A 20,487-nucleotide genomic window follows, 5' to 3' on the forward strand; every position below is an offset into this window, starting at 1 on the left:
AAGTTTGAAACCCTTGGTGTGAAACTGAATAATTTCACTGAAGTGGGAGGCAGAAGGTACCTATGCCAATGTTCTACAAACCCACAAAATCATCTCACATAAGATTCAGTAAGGAATTAAATCCAATTAGTCACACTGTGTTAAAATAAATAAGGTCAGATACTTGTTTCCAAGTTGTCTGGGTATATAGAAAGTTTCTCTGCAATCACAGGAAAGGTTCATTGACTATAAAGCACCTTGCATTTCATATTAATTTTTAAACACAATATTTTGGGTGTTTATGAGAGCTTTAAAAAGTATATCTCTACCCATAGAGTTGAACAGATCTTGATTGGAAAGGGACTATATAGATCTCTGAATAATGCACCATCAGAAATATCTCAGGGTATACAGTGTTTTTTAAATTTGAATATTCAAGTATTTAAGTTCTATAAAGTTATACGATACTGCCTCTTGATTATTTCCTAGAAAGTCTCATATTGGGTGTTAGAAACAGCCTTATTTTATAAGGAAATCCTGAGTTTCTGAAATCAAATTTTATGTAATTTAGAGCCATATTTGGTTTTTTTGTGGTAGTTATATATATATGTGGTAGTTATATATATATTAGCTCAGCAAGACTTACGTGGTGAAATTTTTAAATATTAAGGGAGTTCACAGAATATTTTAAGGGCCATAGGATTGCTGACTAGTGATTCAAGAGGGTCTTCTTATATGGTCTAGTATTGCTGGTCACTTTCAAAGGGAAGGGAAATTATTGATCTGATAGCTTGGAAATAAAAATCATATTCTTTTCAGCCTACCTCCATATGCATTTTGTGGGGTGGGATGGAGTTGGGGAAATGCCTTTTCAAGCAGAGGATTTAAATTAGCTCAATGGGAATGTGCTCACATCGGAGTCACTAAGAATCCTGTGAAAGAGGAGTGGACATAGTCAGAAGAGTACAGGCCATTTGAGTCCGCATTGGGCAGCTGGAGCCACACCTGGTCATTTTCTGTGAGATCAATTATGGCGCTCCCTGAAGCCTGATCTAAGTAGCCTTTGGTATATTCTTCATAGGTGTACATCATGGGGGTGCCGTTCTTATACAGGCCTACCCAAACGTGAGTCCCTTTCACATGCACATGGTAGGAGAAATAGTATATTCCTGGTATCTTACAGGTAAAGATTCCAGTTCTTGGGTCATAATGCTGTTGCCTGTTATACAAAATCTTATCAAATGGGATGGGAGTACCTGTTGCTGGGTAAGCTTTGGAGAGAATAACAGTAAAAGCAGATGCAGGTATTCCCTGTTTGGCACTAAGAGATATCCCAGAAAGAGAAGGCATCTGGTTTGCCTTTATAAGCACCTTAGGCACAGCTGCTGGGCCTGGGGAGCCTGGGGGGCCTGGGGGGCCTGGGGGCCCTGGGACACCAGGCTGTCCATTGTAGCCTCTTGGCCCTGCTGGCCCTGGTAGCCCAGGGGGTCCTGGGGGGCCCTTAATTGGTATGCTAGCTGGGCCAGGTAGACCTGGATTTCCTGGATCCCCTTTAGCTCCAGGGAATCCAGAAGTGCCTGGTGGCCCAATAAGGCCTCTGGCGCCTGGTATTCCAGGCTCCCCTCTGGGACCAACCTCACCATTTTTTCCAGGCACTCCCTTAGCTCCTTCTGGGCCTATAGAGCCTGGGAGACCAGGAGGTCCTCTAACTCCAGAGTCACCTTTTGGGCCCATTAACCCTGGATTACCTTTAGGGCCACTGAGACCTGGTTCTCCTGGGAACCCTGGTTTTCCATCTAACCCAGGGAAGCCCCTTTCACCCTTAGCCCCAGGGAGTCCGAAAGGCCCAATTGGCCCACTCTCACCTTTAGCACCTGGAATACCATAGTTGCCCTGGATGCCTTTTGGACCTTGGGGTCCCATATTTCCAGGAGGTCCAGTCAGACCTGGCTCCCCAGGATGACCTACTGGCCCTTGTTCACCTTTGGCGCCTGGAGCCCCTGTAAAGCCAGCAGGTCCTCTTTGTCCCTTCAGTCCTGGCAAGCCTGGTTTCCCATAGCCAGGCTCCCCTGGGGGCCCAGCTATTCCTGGAGCCCCAGAGAAACCTTTTGTTCCTGGAATCCCTGGGTGGCCTGGGGGTCCTTCAATTCCTGGCTTTCCAATACATGCTGGTCCTCGTTCCCCAGGAGGACCTCGGGGACCTGGTAGACCATCTCGTCCCTTTTCTCCTGGGAAACCCTGATCTCCTTTGATGCCTGGCTCTCCTGGAAACCCAGTTTCACCTTTTTTTCCTACTCCAATAGGGCCAGGTGGTCCCATGGGACCCTGTCGGCCTGGAAGGCCCCTCTCACCTGGGTGGCCAGGAACGCCATACCCCATATCCCCTTTCCGTCCACTCACACCAGGGTTCCCTGGTATACCCTTTTCTCCAGGATAGCCTCTGGGGCCCGGGGCTCCTTCAGGTCCCTGTTCTCCAGGTTTTCCTGTCACAGAGAGTCCAGCTGGGCCAGGGATTCCTCGTGGCCCTGGTGGGCCTCGTGGTCCTTGAAAACCAGCTGGTCCAATGTCTCCTTTTGGTCCGTATGGTCCTCTCCCCCCTGGTTTTCCTGGAAATCCTGGCAAACCTGGCTTCCCAGTGCCTGGTGGTCCTGGTGGTCCTTGCGGCCCTGGCTCTCCTTGCTGTCCAGGACTTCCATAGCCTGGTTTTCCTGGTGGTCCAGAAGGACCTGGATGCCCTCGAGGTCCAGCAGGGCCTGGTAGACCAGCAGCACCTTTCTCTCCTTTTATTGGTATACCTAAAAGACACACCCAACATACCCACCCAGAGAGGGGGATGGTTAGTAATGTTAAAGATAATTGTTGCTTCTCAAAATAGGAATTGGGACAGGACATTGCATTGTCATTGAATCCATGTAGGCAGATCATTTCTGAAATGGTTTTAGATGATACATTTTGCATTGTTTAAAAAAACAACTACTAGAGAAGATAGTTTCAGAAAACCATGGCTACCATAATATTTTCATCACATCTTAATGAACCATGAAGATAAGCTGAGTAATTCCTCTAGAAATCAGATGGTAGGGGAGGTAAATCTATCACATTTATTTTGGGAAAATTACCTAGAACAGAAAGGAAAAAAAGCTATTGCACAGAAAAGGCAGAAAAGACAAGTACAGAATAAGCAAGAAAATGTTTAGGAACTAAATTTTCCCTCACAAAGCCGTCGTATCAGAAATAAATGAGAAATGGAATTAGTTCTAATTTATATCTGCCTAGCTGAATACAGTTTAGATTTACGTTGCTTTTTTTTTTTAACCTCTCTGTACATTTCAAGTTTAAGTCAATATACTCCCCATTTTTAAACTTGAAACAAAGAATTAAAGAGAATTAGAAATAATGGGTAAGGTACATAAAATAGTCGTAAAGTGCTTATCTAATTACAAATAAATATTGCTTGATTTCATAGAGCTATGCATTCATTTAACCAGATACGTAATGATAAACTTAAATTCAAAAATCACATATTTAGTGCTTGTGATATGAAAAATGCTATTGGGCCACAGGTGTGGAGAAAGCACAGGACATGTCCTACAAGGGTTTTAGTCACAGAGTAAAATAAATATGCCTGTGATAAGAACTTGAAGAGGTGTCCAGAGGCCAGTTTGATCATTCAAAGGTGGGATGTAACAGGCATCACAGGCATTATGTCATACTTTTAGGGAAGTATTATCCGGTCAGTCTTTTGCATTAATTATAATAAGCATCTACATGAAATTTTTCTTTATTTTTCAGAGAAATTCTTTAATAGTAAAGATAATAAAATTATATAATTTTTAATATCTACTAGAAAAATTTTAATAAATCATTTTCTTTTTAATAAATTTCAGAAGCATAGTAGAATGTCTGCTTATATTGTTTAGATTCTTATACTGTTGGAACGTGGTTCATAGTCATATAGATTTAGTAGATCTCATAGTAGTTGAATAGTTTAGGCACAACCCTGAAAATGACTTATAGCATGACTTTTGAGCTTCATTTTTTGGTGGTGGGGGAGGGAGGTTAAACTGTAACTAAATCTGTTATGGTTTAAAAAATCAAAATGAAGACTACAAGGGAATTAATAGTAAATTAATTGAAATGAAGTACAAATTGCTCTTGAAAACACATTTTTATGAGTATAGTTCCCTTTAACCATTTGTTGTTGGGACACATAGTGTTAAAATAAAACAGTCTATCATATTAATTGGCACACAAAAAGAAGTCAGCCAACAGTAGTTGGTAGCATTACTCTCTTGGTAAAGATGTCCCTGAGATTTGAAAAACATTTGCTGTATATAAAATACAGAGCAAATCATTAAATATATAGCTGAAATAGGAAAAAAATTGCTTTAGATTTAGGTACCCTTTTATCTTATACTAATTAGAGTTATTTTTCAGTTTGTAAACATTTAAACATATAGAACTTTCATATGGACTTTAAAAAAAACAGGAAAAAAAAACTGAGAAAAATTACTTTTTTAAAAAGATTTCCATATGTTAAAACACATCTTATTGACTTTAGTGTACGTACATGATAAATGTATATATATGAATGAATATTGATACTTTGCAAATAGAATGAATAAATAAGGCATATCTTCTTAATGGTTTGGAACAAAATAGAATGTTTAAAAAAATACAAACCATGTAAGATTGAGGTTTGCATCAGAATCTGATTGTAAGGATCATGTTCATACTAAAAATAATTATCTTAATGTGACTGGAAATCTGTTTTACTGTTAATTAGGAAAAACAAGTCAGTGACAGCAGCTGCACTGGGCACCGTTTGAGGCTGGAAGTCCAACGTCAGGGTTATCTTTGTGGCTTGGAATATTGCCCTGGGTCCTTAATTTCTCAGTGCAAGAGATAGTTTGAGTTCTGGTGAATCCTTGAGGGACAGCCCCTGTTTGTAGCTTGTTATTTGAAAAAAAAAATTCATTCATTCAAGATTAGTACAGCACCATCCTCAAGGAAAAATGAATTCCTATTATTAAGTTTTATAAGTGGCTCAAACTGAAACAGTGGTCGTATGTGTCAGACTGTGGTGGTACCTGTGTCTGCTTGCTAGCTGTGCCATCCTCTGCAACATAATTTAGTGTGCTTTGGTTGAATTCTCTTTTAGTCTATGTTAAGATATGCCTAGGAATTATATAGGAACTCTTTGAATTTCTGTCATCACCTTAATGTTTTGCTTGTATTATCTGTGGGCTTTTGTGTTTCATTCAATGCGTTCATGCCTACCAGGAGGTGATACTGTATTTGAGTTTCTACCTTGCATTATCAAAAAGAGACCAAGACTAATAGATTCAGCTTTTGAACTTTTCATTTGTTAAGATATTTTCGTTTGTGCTGTAAAAATAACCAAAATGATGCAGTATGTTAAGGGGGGAAGATAGAAATGTTTTTAACCTTATAAATGTGATGTATTATATTTTTAATTCAAGACTATTTATTAGGATCTTGGTATGGTATAAAAAAGTCTGAGTTTATGGTCATGGAGATTGTTGAATTCTGTGCTGCTTGTTACAGCATTACAGATTGCATTTGTAGCCTTCAGGTAAAGTTTCTTTTCTATTTTTTTCTTTCTTAGCTTTTATATTTATTTCAGTTTATATTGTGAGACATTCAAGAGGATCTGTACCTTTTGTAAAATATTCTAAATTTTACCTTTCTTCTTAAAATGACAATCTTACAAGTTTCATGTGCTCAAATGGTTTTTCTCAAAAGCCTAGTATTTAAAGTATATGACAAATACCTGTGGTTTTATTTACATGATAAAATATATAGCTAAAGTGAAAACTATTGTGGAAAGGAAATTTGAAGCCCACAATGTGTTCATATCATTTAGTAGATGTTTTGTAGACAGTTTGTGTCAGATGGTATTATTATTATTTTTGAGACAGTCTTACTATGTCACCCTTGGTAGAGTGCTGTGGTGTCACAGCTCACAGCAACCTCAAACTCTTGGGCTTAAGCGATTCTCTTGCCTCAGCCTCCCAAGTAGCTGGGACTACAGGCATCTGTTATCTTTTTGTTGCAGTTGTCATTGTTGTTTGGCAGGCCAGGGCCGAGTTCGAACCTGCCAGCTCCCATGTATGTGGCCAGCGCCCTAGCCACTGAGCTACAGGTGCCAAGCCTGTCAGATGGTATTAAATAGAATTAGTGAGTATGAGGTGTGGACATTGCCCTGATCTGAGAATCTCTTAGTCTTAGTCCTCACCTGTATCATCTTAATACCTTTCACAGTAACCAAGAAAACTGGGCAGATGAGGAGTAGATTCAAGGAGAAAATTAAAATTTACCTAAGGCAGGCAGCGCCTGTGGCTCAAGGAGTAGGGCGTCGGCCCCATATGCCAGAGGTGGTGGGTTCAAACCCAGCCTCGGCCAAAAAAAAAAAAAAAAACAACAAAAACATTTACCTAAGGCTACAGCAGTGAGGTTGTAGGAGTAAAAATAGAATGACAAGTAATAGAAGTAGGAAGCAGTATCAGTAATACTAGGAACAGCAGCACTTCAAGCACTCCATAGGTATTAACTCATTTCGTCTTCAGGACAGCCCCTTGACATTACTGTTCCTTGTTTTACACTTGAGGAAACTAAGGCACAGAGAGGATAAACAACTCGCCCAAGGTCACACAGCCTATATGTGGCAGTTAAGTTTCTGCATTATAACCCTAAATGATATTAAAAGTATGTAAGTGATTATGAGAATGTTGCTTCATTTCTCTATTAGTTGCTGCCCCCCTCCCCAATAAACTTATTTGATAGACTCAGTTTTGTGTTTATTTATAGGCTAGCTGAATGCTCTTTAAAAGTAAATGTTTAAATATTTAGATCTTTGTACAATTGGCAATTATTTTTACTTTAAAATTTGTATACTTGATTAGTTTTGATTATATTAATATTTCCAGATTATGTGTGGTTATTTGTGTAAAAACATTATTTAAAGAAATAAGTCTCTACATATAAAAATTCTTAATATTCTTCAGGTTTATCTTTTTACTAGACTTTCAGGTGTATACTTTCTGCTGTACTTATTTTGCAAAGGATATTAATGTTCTTGAATAGACCTACTTTTTTTTTCTTACTTATACATGTGTATATGAGGTTTCCACTTTTGCCTTCACAGAATTAAAAAGGCTAAATTTAATAACAATAACAATGTTTAACATAAGGACTGAGAACAAAAACCTCATAAAGAACGAATAAAGATAATACATTCAGAAATGAAATCAGATGATTGCTGCAATGAAATATCAAGCAATAATAATAATAATGCAAAGAAAGTAACATTCACATTGTTAGATAGGAGTATGTCTATTATAGAATACTCTGATCAGTTAACTTCTTCTTATTTTGTTTTTTCCAAAGGAATAGATCTACTTTTTCACAAATTACCTTATTGTAATAATTTGAACTGATCAAGGAGTTTGAAAATAATTTATGATGTTAAAAGCATCAATCAACTGGTTAATAGAGCAAAATAAACAATTTGGTTTACCTTTAGTCTTTATGGTGTAGGGAATGACTACGTGTGTCTTGGTGTTGAGTACTGTTCCTTTTATGTCTTTGGATGTTTCAGATTCTTGATCATAAAAGCACTGAACCAAGTTCAAGGACATTAGCAGCAAAAAGGCTATTCGTGGCAGCATATTCTCTGGTGGATTCTGAAAAACAGAAAAGAACAATTTTATACAGCTTTGTTAGGGACCTGTTTTATTATACTAATTTTGTATAGATGAGTTCTTTATACAGTTATCTACTTTTTTACTCTCTCCTACATATTTTGAATATATGCCATACATTAATGTGAGATAATATTTTTATTTATGTGAATATATGAAGCCACATTCAAGTAATCAAGTAAAAATACAGCGATTTACCAAAAAAAAAGAAACAAATTATTATTGGCCATCTCTAGGAACTTTGACATGGCATGAAATATCCAGTAGTTTCAAAATGGACTGAAATTCAGATTAAGGCAAATTTGTAAAATATGATTTTATTAGAACTACTTATATAGACAGAAATAAGAATTATGAGTATATTTTAGTGGAAACTCTTTTTTTTAATTCACAAAGGAAACCCAAACAGTTAATTTACGGAAGCTTGTTTTCAAGCAAGCTAACATGGAGTCCACCAGCCCACATCAGTTTATGGACTTACCTGGGTGCTAGGTTCCTGGAGATGGTGTCTTGGCAGCTTTCTGAGGCCTTCACTGCCCAGGTGAGCAGTGCAGAAGGTGCCTCTCCAGAGCTGCCCTGCCTTATTTATACTGCTTCTCCCTTACTACATAAGGTTACCCTGAATTTAAGCTCCTCCCTTTAGAGGTGGCAAACACTAATTATGGTGGAACTTCTCTTGGGCCAGGCACACAGATCAGGTTAGGCTCTCTTTTTCCTTGTTTTCTTACTGAAAAAATAAATTCTTTGTCTTAAATACATATTAATAGTTTTAACCATGTACCATCTTTTTCTGTGTTTTCTTTTTTAGCTATTATTACTCTCATGTTTAGGCTGGTTCATGATGAGATGATCATATCCCATTTTTATTTTTGAAAAAACACACTCTTGTGTTACTTGGTTGAGAATATGTGGTAGTACATATAAAGAATTCTCTTGGAGGGATTTAAACCATCATCTAAATACTTCAATTATTATCTAAAGCCATTAATGTGTCCATTAATGTTTCTAAATCTTGATGAAAATAACTTAATCCCAAGTCTTATTTTTAATCTTGAAAGAATCAAAATGGTGAAAATGTAGGTATGCCATTTGCACATCAGAATTTTAGTGTAAGCCTTCAGATGTTAGTAAGAGAAATTTAAAGTATGATTTAGCATATTAAATATTTAAAATTTTTGCACATTAAATATTTTAAGTTTTTCAGACAGAGGCAGGACATCTGTGAATTTGGTAGTACCCTGAAGGATTTAATTCTTTATTCACATACTGTGAATGGCTGCAGATTTTCTTGCTTAAATTTTGATTTTACTTTAGAGTTGCAATAGAGTCTGCAAAAATTCCTTAACTTGATAAATCTCATGTTTATTTACATAAGATTGCTGTGTTAACTTCAGAAGAAAAAATGTTTTTCTGAAAACATTGCTTTCAGCTTTAAAAAATATTGGGATTACTTTGCAGTTTGCTTTGGGGATCTTGAATCATCCCAATTAGAAAAAAATTTCCCCAAAGGTGGAAGTAAATGTTAATATTGTCAGTTTCAGTAGTTAGGTTCTCTTTAACAATATGAGGAGAATTTTAAAATTAGTTTTCAAGATCCTATAAAAAATCTAATGAGTGCAGGATGTTGAGAGCCCAAGTTTTGTTACTTAATTTCATAATTGCAAATCTAAATCAAATTGACTATACAGGTAAACTGGTTGAGAATGAGAATCCCACACATGAGCATGCAGATATCATTTTTGTATCTCCATAGATTTAAAGTAGTATAGATTGATTATTAATCAATAATTGAATGTTTGGTGAATGATATAAAGGCTTGCCCTTTTTCTTTTTCTTTCTCTTTATAGGCAGTTTTCTGGGTTTGTATAATAAGCCTCATATAACTAATCTCAGTGTCGCTTTTTCTCCTCTTACTTTTAAGCCTTTTGTTAATGGTCACATTTAAAAATCTACAGAGTCATGTATCTCTCTACATACCACCCATACTTGAAAAATATGCCTTTTATATCAGTTCAGATTAACGGGAGAATTGGAAAGTTTATATTGTAATCGTTTCATCATTTGGAAATTATATATGGAATAGCTTTTATAATTATAATGCTGTGCCTTCCAGAAGTAATTCTCTTTTGTGCACAAGTGTGACATTGTTATGTTACAGAATTACATATGCAAACAATGCGAATTACTAATAATGGCTCCTTTTGTGAGCCAATTATCTATATCAGTCTTTTATTACAGAATCATAAACACGTGATTTGGTAACACAACAATATCACACTCAAGCACATAAGGGCACAACTTTTTCCGGACCCTGTATGTGCTCTGCTGTTATCTGTAAGAGACCACAAAAGATGTAAGAGAGAGAACAGCGGACTTCCATTTCCTTATGGTTGATTTGGATAAGATTTTGAAAAAGTAGATGAGATGACATTATGGATGCTTTTGAATACTAGTTGAATTTGCTTTGAAAGGAATTTTTAGAAACACGCATTTTAGTAGTCACATACATATACATGTATACTCCTATGCATTTATTTAGGAGTTATATATGAGTTATTTATGAGAACATTCAGAAGATTAATTCTCAGTTCTCTGTACCTAGCACTAATGCATTTGTGTAGACCATTTGTTCATCTGTGGCTATTGCAGCAATATTCAGAGCTTCTTCTCTTTTTTCATCAGCACGATGAAAAGTTTGGGTTAGGTGATTTCTAAGCTGTTGCCAACTTTTAAAATTAAATTATTATCATGCTGAGGTATTCTGCTGCTTTCGGGGTTAGATGGTAGGCTTGGCTTCTTTCAGTACTGTTAGAGCCCAAAACACAAAAAATCCATACCAGGTGGTTGTATGCCTGCCTTCTTTTGGGGGTGTATAAATATATGTGAGTATTTGTCATTATCTATTCCCCTTAAGTTTTGGAAAAGGTGGTGTCTTAATTGGATAAACCTTGGATGTTCACCCCCTTTTGCAAATAGTGTACATATTTTAGCACAAGGAATCTGACTGCTGTTTGCTTTGTTAGTTACATAAGAAGCACTGTCTCATCCAAGACAGATTGTAGAATCAGAATATTTGATAGCCACACCCCACCCAATTTAAAACTATTTTTATTCTAGATGTTTACTTGTAGCTGTTTGAAGTGACTGATCAGTGACTTCGTAAAGGAAAATATTCCACTGACAGCACAAAACTATGCTCTTTAAACCCAGTAACCTAAGAGATTTTTTTAAAGAAAATATCAAATATTAATGACATTTTTTGCACATCTAGCAATTAGCTATTATTAAGCTTGCCTATTTATTGATATAGTCCTGGGTCATCATTGATTCACCAAAGATATTTCTTAAGTACCTTTGAAGTATAGGCATTTACATAAATACTAGGCTGATAATGTATAGTCCTTGTCTTTAAGGTATTTACACAGCAATTCTCAACTTCTTTTCCCCACTGCTGCAGTCCTGAGGGGTATGACACAATTCCTTCAATCTTTGAAGATAATGGTAGTTCAGAGACTCAATTTAGAAAAACCTTCCCAGGTGATCACAGACATATCATACATATTTTTAATTGATTGATTTATTGTTTGTTCAAATTAGGTTCATGAATGGCCATTAATTGATATGTCCTGTTGCTGTGGTTTGAACATGTCCCCTAGCGTTCATGTATTACAAACTTAATCCCTGACTTGGAGGCTGTAGCTCAGTGGCTGGTACGCCAGCCACATACAACAGAGCTGGCAGGTTTGGATCCAGCTGGGCCCGCCAAACAATGATGACAACTACAACCAAAAAATAGCTGGGCATTGTGGTGGGCACCTGTAGTTCCAGATACTTGGGAGACTGAGGAAAGAGAATTGCTTAAGCCCAAGAGTTTGAGGTTGCCATGAGCTGTGATGCCACGGCACTTGACCCAGGGTGACATAGTGAGACTCTCGAAGAAGAAAAAGAAAAAGAAATAAACTTAATCCCCAATGCAAAGTGTTGGGAGGTGGGACATTTAAATGGTGATTTGGTTGTGAGAGCTCTGCTCTCATGTTTGCATTAATGATGTTATTATGGAAATTGGTTAGTTATGATGAGAGTGGACTTGTTATAAAAGCTAGCTTGCCCTCTTGCTCACTTTTGCCCTCTTTGGGACTTCTGCCTTCGGCCATGGACAGATGACACATCTGGAAGGCCCTTGCCAGGTTTTAGTGCCAAGATTATGGACTTCTCAGTCTGCAGAACCAAATAAAGCTATACATAACCCTGTTACCTAGAGTAACAGGTATCTTTGTTCTGTGCTGCTATAACAGAATACCGAATCGTATACTGTACCCTGTTGCCTAGACTAACAGGTGTAGGTGTCTTTGTTCTGTGCTGCTTTAGGTATTCTGCTATAGCAGCACAGATCAAAGACACCTGTTACTCTAGGTTTCTTATGTGTATATTTTTTTCCTTCCTTGCTGTTTATTTGTTGAAAAATTGGATCATTTATCCTGTGCAAATTCTACAATCTGCGATTTATTGTCACTTGCTCCTCAGCAGACTGGTAGTTAGAGCTAGAATTTTGATCTGATTCAGGTTCAGAATGCACACATTCACACACATGCATAAGATACTTCTTTGACAAGAATGCTTTATAGAGAGCAGTGTGGTATATTTCTATCAGAAGACCCTTCATTGCTGGTGTCTGGTGCTACTAGGCATTTGTACTTAACTAGATTCATTATTTCATTGTTGGTTACAAAATGTGAAATTGTAATTTTATCATTCTTCCTTTATTTATTTGCTAGGATATTTCTATAAAGAAAAATATTCCTTCATCAACTATTTTATTATCCTGAGATACAGGGTGTATAGGAAAAGATAGAGAAAAAAGAAGGGTTAATGCCTTTACCAGCATTGAAAACAATTAGCTTGCTTCCTGGAGTCTTCCAGAGGTGGTCCAGTGATGTGTTTGAGTGTGTTTGAGTATCAGTGTAAACTTACAGATTTCAAGTGTCTTGTGTGTTTTAATCTATGATAGTTATTAAACTTATTATTGCTAAGATTTGCTTCCCCACCTTTGGCCACTGAGAGGTTACTCAGGTTGGCTCCTAACTAAGTGCTTTCTGTCATGATCCCAGTAGTTTGTTTATAGCTTCTTTCTTTCTAGTATTTTGTACTTTTCCTGGCCCAGGTCTCTGTTAAGACATTTGTTCACAGAGTCCTGGTTACTTTTGTGGTAAATAAAGGTGAGAAACCACGATCTGTGTGTCTGGATGTCTGTGTCCCAGGAGTGTACTTTGCTACTGCGTTGGTCATTGTCTCTAGTCTTTTCCAGTGAACAGAGCTGAGGATTCATGTGTGTAATGTTAATTAAGTATAAAAAGACATCTTAACTTCATACTGATATATGCAGATCACTTTCAGGACCACAGGGTGTTTACTTAATGACCTCAAACTTGTATTCATAGCCCCTTGTCCCAAGCTGAAAATCCTAGCAATATAGTTATTCATTTCTTTATTCCATGACTCTCAGTTTCTCAGAATAACAGTCTCAGTGAGCACACCACAATATTGAAAACAGTTAAACCATGAGATTGATTATTTTTGTAGTTTTTTTTTTTTGATATCTATATAGCCAAATTATCGTGCTTTAAAGCCACTTGACATGGTTCGTTTCAGTGCAGTAACACTACCCACTCAATTCACTATTAGATTTATTTTGATTTGATTTCAGTTTTTAAGAATGTTCTTTTTAAATTTAATTTTTTAACACTTTCCTAAAATACGTTTTATGTGGTGTGCTAATAAATGTCTAACAACTAGGGTGGGGGAAGATATGTTTGCCAATTACCATGTATAAATACTACCACCATGGCCAATTTCAGGGTAAAGACAACCCACTCACAAAATGTTAATATCTGAACAGTTACCAAGAGCCATCTCCAGTATACACTGAATATTTTCCCACTCAAATTTATAAGACCAGGACGTTAGAGAAATTGAGCATCTATTACTGACCTAGCCACCCTTTGTATTACCTTCCTTCTATAAGTGGCTATGTTTTAGAAAACACTTGAGTTATCCTTTGTTGTTTAAAAAGTACATATATTTGTAACTTTTCCTCATTTCTTAGGTAAATAGCATCATAGTACACAGAAGACCCTTCTTTATTTTACCCCTTTTTGATGTTACAGGCTTTATTGAGATCACTGAAATATAATTTTATGTAAAGATGGACTGCGTTCATTTTTACTGCTTTATAGTACTCCATTGTGTGGATGTACCAGTTTTTTCAACTATTCCCCTGTTTGATAGACACCCATGTTATTTCCTGTCTTTCATCATTAGAAATACTTTGTGGTGAATAACTTAGTGTGTATATATATATATCTTTTACCTGAATATCTTTGGGAGAGATTCTTACAGTTGGGATTCTTGGGTCAGAATGTAATTTTACTACATTGAATTAAATTGCCCTCCATAGGTGTTAGATCATTTTGCATTTCTACCAGCAATGTGTGAGAATGTCTGTTTCCTGATAGGCTCACCAATAAGCTATGTTGTTTAGATTTTATTGAACTTTTAGATTTTTGCCCATCTTGGTGAAAATTGGGACCTCAGTCTAGAAGTAATTTTCATTCATCTAAGAGTGTGGTTAGACTATATCTCCAGCTCACTTGTTCTGTAAGCCTTCTATCGCTTAGGAAGTTAAACCTTCATGCCATGATACAATTTGCACATATTTTTCCCAGTTTGTTATTTGTTTCTGTTAGTTTGCTTATAGGGTCTTTTTTACTTGCAAAATTTTCTCTTAAGATACATAAAGTTTTGATTCAGAGTATTATTGTTCTTTTATAACACTCAGAGCTGTAAGGGGCATTAAAGGTCATCTACAGCAATCGCATTATTCTCCAGAGGAAGAATTAGTTTCTCTGTTGTGCACGTCTCTACCAAACCTACTGTTTGGTTGGGTCTGATTTCTGAAGTGACATGCTGTTACAGCTGAGAGAGCCCATTGAGGGGAAACACCGACCGAGCTCACTGTTCATCCCTTGCCCAGCAGGATACTGACTTCCCTGTTCCTCTGACCCTTCATCTTTTTAGCAGTGGAAATGGAAAGAGTGCCCAGAAGTTTAGTCAGGTCACGTCAAGACCCACAGCTTCTTACACCACTATGCTTTACCTCATTTCTCTTGAGAAAAATTTTGAAAGGACATTCATAAGTGCTATTGTAAGCCCAGAAGCAAAAAATGCTCTATTTGTGTAAATAGCCTAATGTGGTTTAGTGGATAGATACCTGCTGAGGGCTTGAAAAGAGAAATTCATGCATTAAAAACAGGTGTTTGTGAAGAATCCCTGAAACATCAGGTCAGTTCAAGAAAATAAGAGTCATTTAGAAGGTTTGAACAAGGGGTTTATATTCTATTTTGTATTGTGTATCGATTACTACATTACTTAAGGAGCTCATAGTGGTGTGCCCAAGCACTTAATGACATCACCTTCTTTCCATAGTTACCTGGCTGAATTAAAAATACAGAACATCTTGGCTCCTAGACCTAAGATTGTCAAGGATCTTGGCCTCCCAGTGGCTTCTAGTCATTCTAACATGTTCCTACTCACATGTTCAGCTTTCGCATGTAGTTTCTGCTAAGTTGAAAGGAGAAATTAGATAGCAGCAGTCCCCCAATTTTTGGCACCAGGGACAGTTTAATCAAAGACAGGTTTTCCATGAACTGACATGGGGCTGGGGTGGAGAGCATTAGATTCTCAGATTCTCATAAGGAATGTACAACCAAGATCCCTCACATGTGCAGTTTATAGTAGGGTTTGTGCTCCTATGAGAATCTGATGTCGCTGCTGATGTCACAAGAGGCGGGGCTCAAACTGTGATGTGAGTGATGGGGGGTGGCTGTGAATAGAGATGAAGATTTGCTCCCTCTCCTGCTGCTCACTTCCTACTGTGCAGCCAAAGACCAGTATGAGTCCGTAGCCCGGGGGTTTAGAGACCACAGAGATAGAGACTTAAAAGTGTTTGTTGGGGCAGTCATAGGGTGACACTTTTGCTTTAAATCTTTTTCTTCCCCAGTTTACTGTCATAGGTAGTATTTCAGAACAACTTTGTATTTACCACCTGTAGTGTACAAAGCAGCTATAGGGTATGAAGTCCCTCTCAAGCAGCTGAGTACCTGTAGGGTTTGGGTGACACATGGGCCACCAAGACTGATCCTTATGCAGGTATGTAACTTATCAGTATTAGCAATTAAAATACATCCTGGAGTTTTCAGTGTAGGTAATACTGCCTGCTTACCCTTTGAGCAAAAGATTTTGTCTGCTGGCCCATAGACCTCCACCCCTGACAGTGGAAGGATATGGAGTACTTTCCTTCCCTCCATGGCTCCTGCCTCCTGCCCACCAGTTGGCCTGAGCAGGTCACCTGGCCATTTTGTACCCAGGTTTCCTCCTTGTTTACTTTCATCATTCCTTCACATTTGAAAAGATAATTGCTGTTTAGAAAAAATGTAGAAAATAAAATGTATACAACATTATATACAGTGACCACAAATAGTGGTGTCCCCCCAACCAGGACATTTTTAGTGCTAAAATTCTTATTTAAACATTTATGAGTTAAAAATAACTCTTACCATTTCTGATGCCAGTAGGGCTGAAATGTAGACAGCCTATGACCTTCTCTTGCTTTCTCTTTTTCTCTTTATATTTTTATTTGTTAGGAACTTTAGGAGGTAAAATAAGATATGTGTGAGGTAGCAGAACAGTGCCTGGCAGTGCTCAGTAAATGTGAATAGTGATGATGACCATGCTGGTATCAAAGAAGTAAGTATCTCTGACATTAAACTGGAATCTCTTTATAGTGCCGCTCTCTCAAATGATTGCCAGGCTGCATCTGACTCTCTACTTTGTACTACCCACTAGGTTGGGGCTGGGAACATGCAGCAGGAGCTGACTCATGGAGGAGACAGACACCAAACACGGAAGCCTCTTACAGCCTCTGCTCTGGCTGTTAGTGTCTGTGTGATTCTGTTTTCCTGATCATAAGATGGTGCTCTCTCTCATCACACTGTATACTCTATCCTGGACATAACTCGAGGACTATTGGCTATTTATCATTGAAAATCTGCTGTATACAAATAGTGCCCTGGTCCAAAGCATGGACCTCATAAATATTGCTGAGTGAAGAAACTAAGATCTTGAGTGTAAATGGTTTGCTTCACACTAGTGGGCACCCAGGGGTGGGGCTTTTGCATGGTGCTAGATTGAATCTGGGTGATTCCAGCCCGTGTCTTACCTGAAATTAACTCAAACTCTTATAGAGGTCCCAGTGTCAACATCTGCTTCCTGAAGCAGTTTTCACAAAAGAAACTAACTTTGTCTACTTTTCTAGTGACTGTTTACCTTAAATAGTTCTTTTGGCTAGTTAGTTAAAATTTCAGAATTGGATTTTCCAAAGACAATATTTCTCAAGGTAGGCAGCATAGGTGTAAGAGGATAGGGTACAGTTTGGAGCCTGAGATAGAAAGAAAAGGAAAAAGAGAAGCCCAGACTCTAGGGAATTTAGAGGTGTTTCTTTAAGTCTTAGAACCTGGAACTGTGCAGTTTCAGAGCAACAGTAACTACCTAGATACGGTGATTCATTTTGCAGAACTTTTTATTCATCCAGACCTCATTTACTTGTTGGTACATTGATTCAGTCAACTCTTTAATGTATTAGAAACATATTAACTCAGCTCTATCATAGTCGGAGATTTTAACACTCCTTTGGCAGTGTCAGATCGATCCTCCAATAAGAAGCTTAGCAAGGAAATTTTAGATTTAAATTTAACTGTTCATCTTTTGGACCTAACTGACATATATAGAACATTTCATCCAAACAAATCTGAATACACATTTTACTCTTCAGTCCATGGAACATACTCCAAAATTGATCAGATCTTAGGCCATAAGTCTAAACTAAGTAAATTTAAAAGAATAGAAATTATTCCATGCATCTTCTCAGACCATCATGGAATAAAAGTTGAACTCATAACAACAGGAATCTGCAGACTCATACAAAAACATGGAAGCTAAATAACCTTATGCTGAATGACAGATGGGTCAGAGACGAGATCAAGAAGGAAATTACCAAATTTTTAGAACAAAATGACAATGAAGACACGAGTTGTCAGAACCTCTGGGATACTGCAAAGGCAGTCCTAAGAGGGAAATTCATAGCTCTGCAAGCCTTCCTCAAGAGAACGGAAAGAGAGGAAGTTAACAACTTAATGGGACATCTCAAGCAACTGGAAAAGGAAGAACAGTCCAATCCCAAATCCAGCAGAATTAAATGAAATAGAAAATAAAAGGATTATAGAACAGATCAATAAATCAAAAAGTTGTTTTTTTGAAAAGGTTAATAAAATAGATAAACCTTTGGCCAACCTAACCAAGAAAAAAAGAGTAAAATCTCTAAACTCATCAATCAGAAACAGTAAAGATGAAATAACAACAGACCCGCTAGAAATTCAACAAATCCTCAATGAATATTACAAGAAACTTTATTCCCAGAAATATGAAAATCTGAAAAAAATTGACCAATACTTGGAAGAATGTCATCTCCAAAAACTTAGCCAGAATGAAGTGGAAATGTTGAACAGGCCTATATCAAGTTCTGGAATAGCATCAGCTATACAAAATCTCCCCAAAAAGAAAAGCCCAGGACCAAATGGCTTCACATCAGAATTCTACCAAACCTTTAAAGAGGAACTAGTACCTATATTGTTCAACCTTTTCCAAAACATTGAAAAAGACAGAATACTACCCACACATTCTATGAAGCAAACATCACCTTGATTCCCAAACCAGGAAAAGACCCAACAAGAAAAGAAAATTATAGACCAATATCACTAATGAATATTGATGCGAAAATATTCAACAAGATCCTAACAAACAGAATCCAGCAACACATCAAAAAAATTATACACCATGACCAAGTGGGTTTTATCCCAGAGTCTCAAGTATGTTTCAACATACGGAAATCTATAAATGTAATCTATCACATAAACAAATCAAAAAACAAAGACCATATGATTCTCTCCATTGATGCAGAAAAAACTTTTAATAATATCCAGCATCCCTTCATGATCAGAACACTTAAGAAAATTGGTATAGAAGGGACATTTCTCAAGTTGATAGAGGCCATCTATAGTAAACCCACAGCCAGTATTGTAATCAATGGCGTTAAATCGAAATTTCCACTCAGATCAGGAACCAGGCAAGGTTGCCCATTGTCCGCATTGCTATTTAACATTGTAATGAAAGTTCTAGCTATTGCAATTCGGGAAGAAAAGGCGATTAAGGGTATCCATATGGGAACAGAAGAGATTAAACTTTCACTTTTCGCAGATGATATGATTGTATATCTGGAGAACACCAGGGATTTAACTAAAAAACTCTTAGAAGTGATCAAGGAATACAGTGGCGTATCAGGATACAAAATCAACACTCATAAATCTGTAGCCTTTATATATACCAACAACAGCCAAGCTGAAAAAACAGTCAAGGACTCTATCCCATTTAAAGTAGTGCCAAAGAAGATGAAATATTTGGGAGTATATTTAAAAAAGGATGTGAAAGATCTCTATAAAGAGAACTATGAAACTCTAAGAAAAGAAACAGCCGAAAATGTTAACAAGTGGAAAAATAGACCTTGCTCATGGCTAGGAAGAATCAACATTGTTAAAATGTCCATATTACCCAAAGCAATATACAATTTTAATGCAATCCCCATTAAAGCCCCACTGTCATACTTTAAAGGTCTTGAGAAAATAATACTTCGCTTTATATGAAATCAGAAAAGACCTCAAATAGTCAAGACATTACTCAGGAATAAAAACAAAGCAGGAGGAATCACTCTACCTGACCTCAGACTATACTATAAATCAATAGTGCTTAAAACAGCGTGGTATTGGCACAAAAACAAAGAGGTAGATGTATGGAACAGAATAGAAAGCCAACAGAGGAATCCAGCTACCTACTGTTACCTCATCTTTGATAAACCAATTAAAAACATTGAATGGGGAAAAGATTCCCTATTTAACAAATGGTGCTGGATGAACTGGCTAGTGACCTGTAGAAGACTGAAACTGGATCCACACCTTTCGCCATTAACTAAGATAGATTCTGACTGGATTAAGGACTTAAACTTAAGACACGAAACCATAAAGATACTAGAAGAAAGTGCATGGAAAACACTTGAAGAAATCGGCCTGGGCGAATTTTTTATGAGACGGACCCCACGGGCAATTGAAGCAACATCAAAAATACACTATTGGGACCTGATCAAACTAAACAGCTTCTGCACAGCCAAGAACACACTAAGTAAAGCATGCATACAACCCTCAGAGTGGGAGAAAATATTTGCAAGCTATGTCTCTGACAAAGGTTTAATAAATAGAATCCACAGAGAACTCAAATGCATTAACAAAAAAAAAAAAAAAAGTGATCCCATCACAGGGTGGGCAAAGGACTTGAAGAGAAATTTCACCAAAGAAGATAGGCGTGGGGCCTGCTCACTATCCTTAATCATTAGAGAAATGCAAAGCAAAACTACTTTGAGATATCACCTAACTCCAGTAAGATTAACCCATATCACAAAATCCCAAAACCAGAGTTGTTGTTGTGGATGTGGAGAAAAGGGAACACTTACACACTGCTGGTGAGAATGCAACCTAATACGTTCCCTTTGGAAAGACATCTGGAGAACACTTAGAGAACTAAAAATTGACCTGCCATTCGATCCTACAATTCCTTTATTAGGTAT

General features: G+C 37.3%; 2 protein-coding genes across 2 annotated transcripts in view; one reads left to right on the forward strand and one right to left on the reverse strand.

The window, feature by feature from the left end:
• Positions 1-20,487, forward strand: part of NT5DC1 (5'-nucleotidase domain containing 1) — a 132,984-nt gene that overhangs the window by 19,991 nt on the left and 92,506 nt on the right. The gene's annotated exons all lie outside the window — the stretch shown is intronic.
• On the reverse strand, positions 661-7,721 carry COL10A1 (collagen type X alpha 1 chain). The gene is made up of 2 exons (XM_003781606.2): positions 7,520-7,721; positions 661-2,774 (listed from the first exon to the last, which is right to left on the reverse strand). Exons 1-2 carry the CDS (start codon positions 7,668-7,670, stop codon positions 889-891), a joined length of 2,037 nt encoding a protein of 678 aa, XP_003781654.1. The 5' UTR covers positions 7,671-7,721; the 3' UTR covers positions 661-888.

The sequence above is a fragment of the Otolemur garnettii genome, unplaced genomic scaffold (assembly GCF_000181295.1).
Source record: "Otolemur garnettii isolate 467f Iridium unplaced genomic scaffold, OtoGar3 scaffold00002, whole genome shotgun sequence".
Lineage (NCBI taxonomy): Eukaryota > Metazoa > Chordata > Mammalia > Primates > Galagidae > Otolemur > Otolemur garnettii.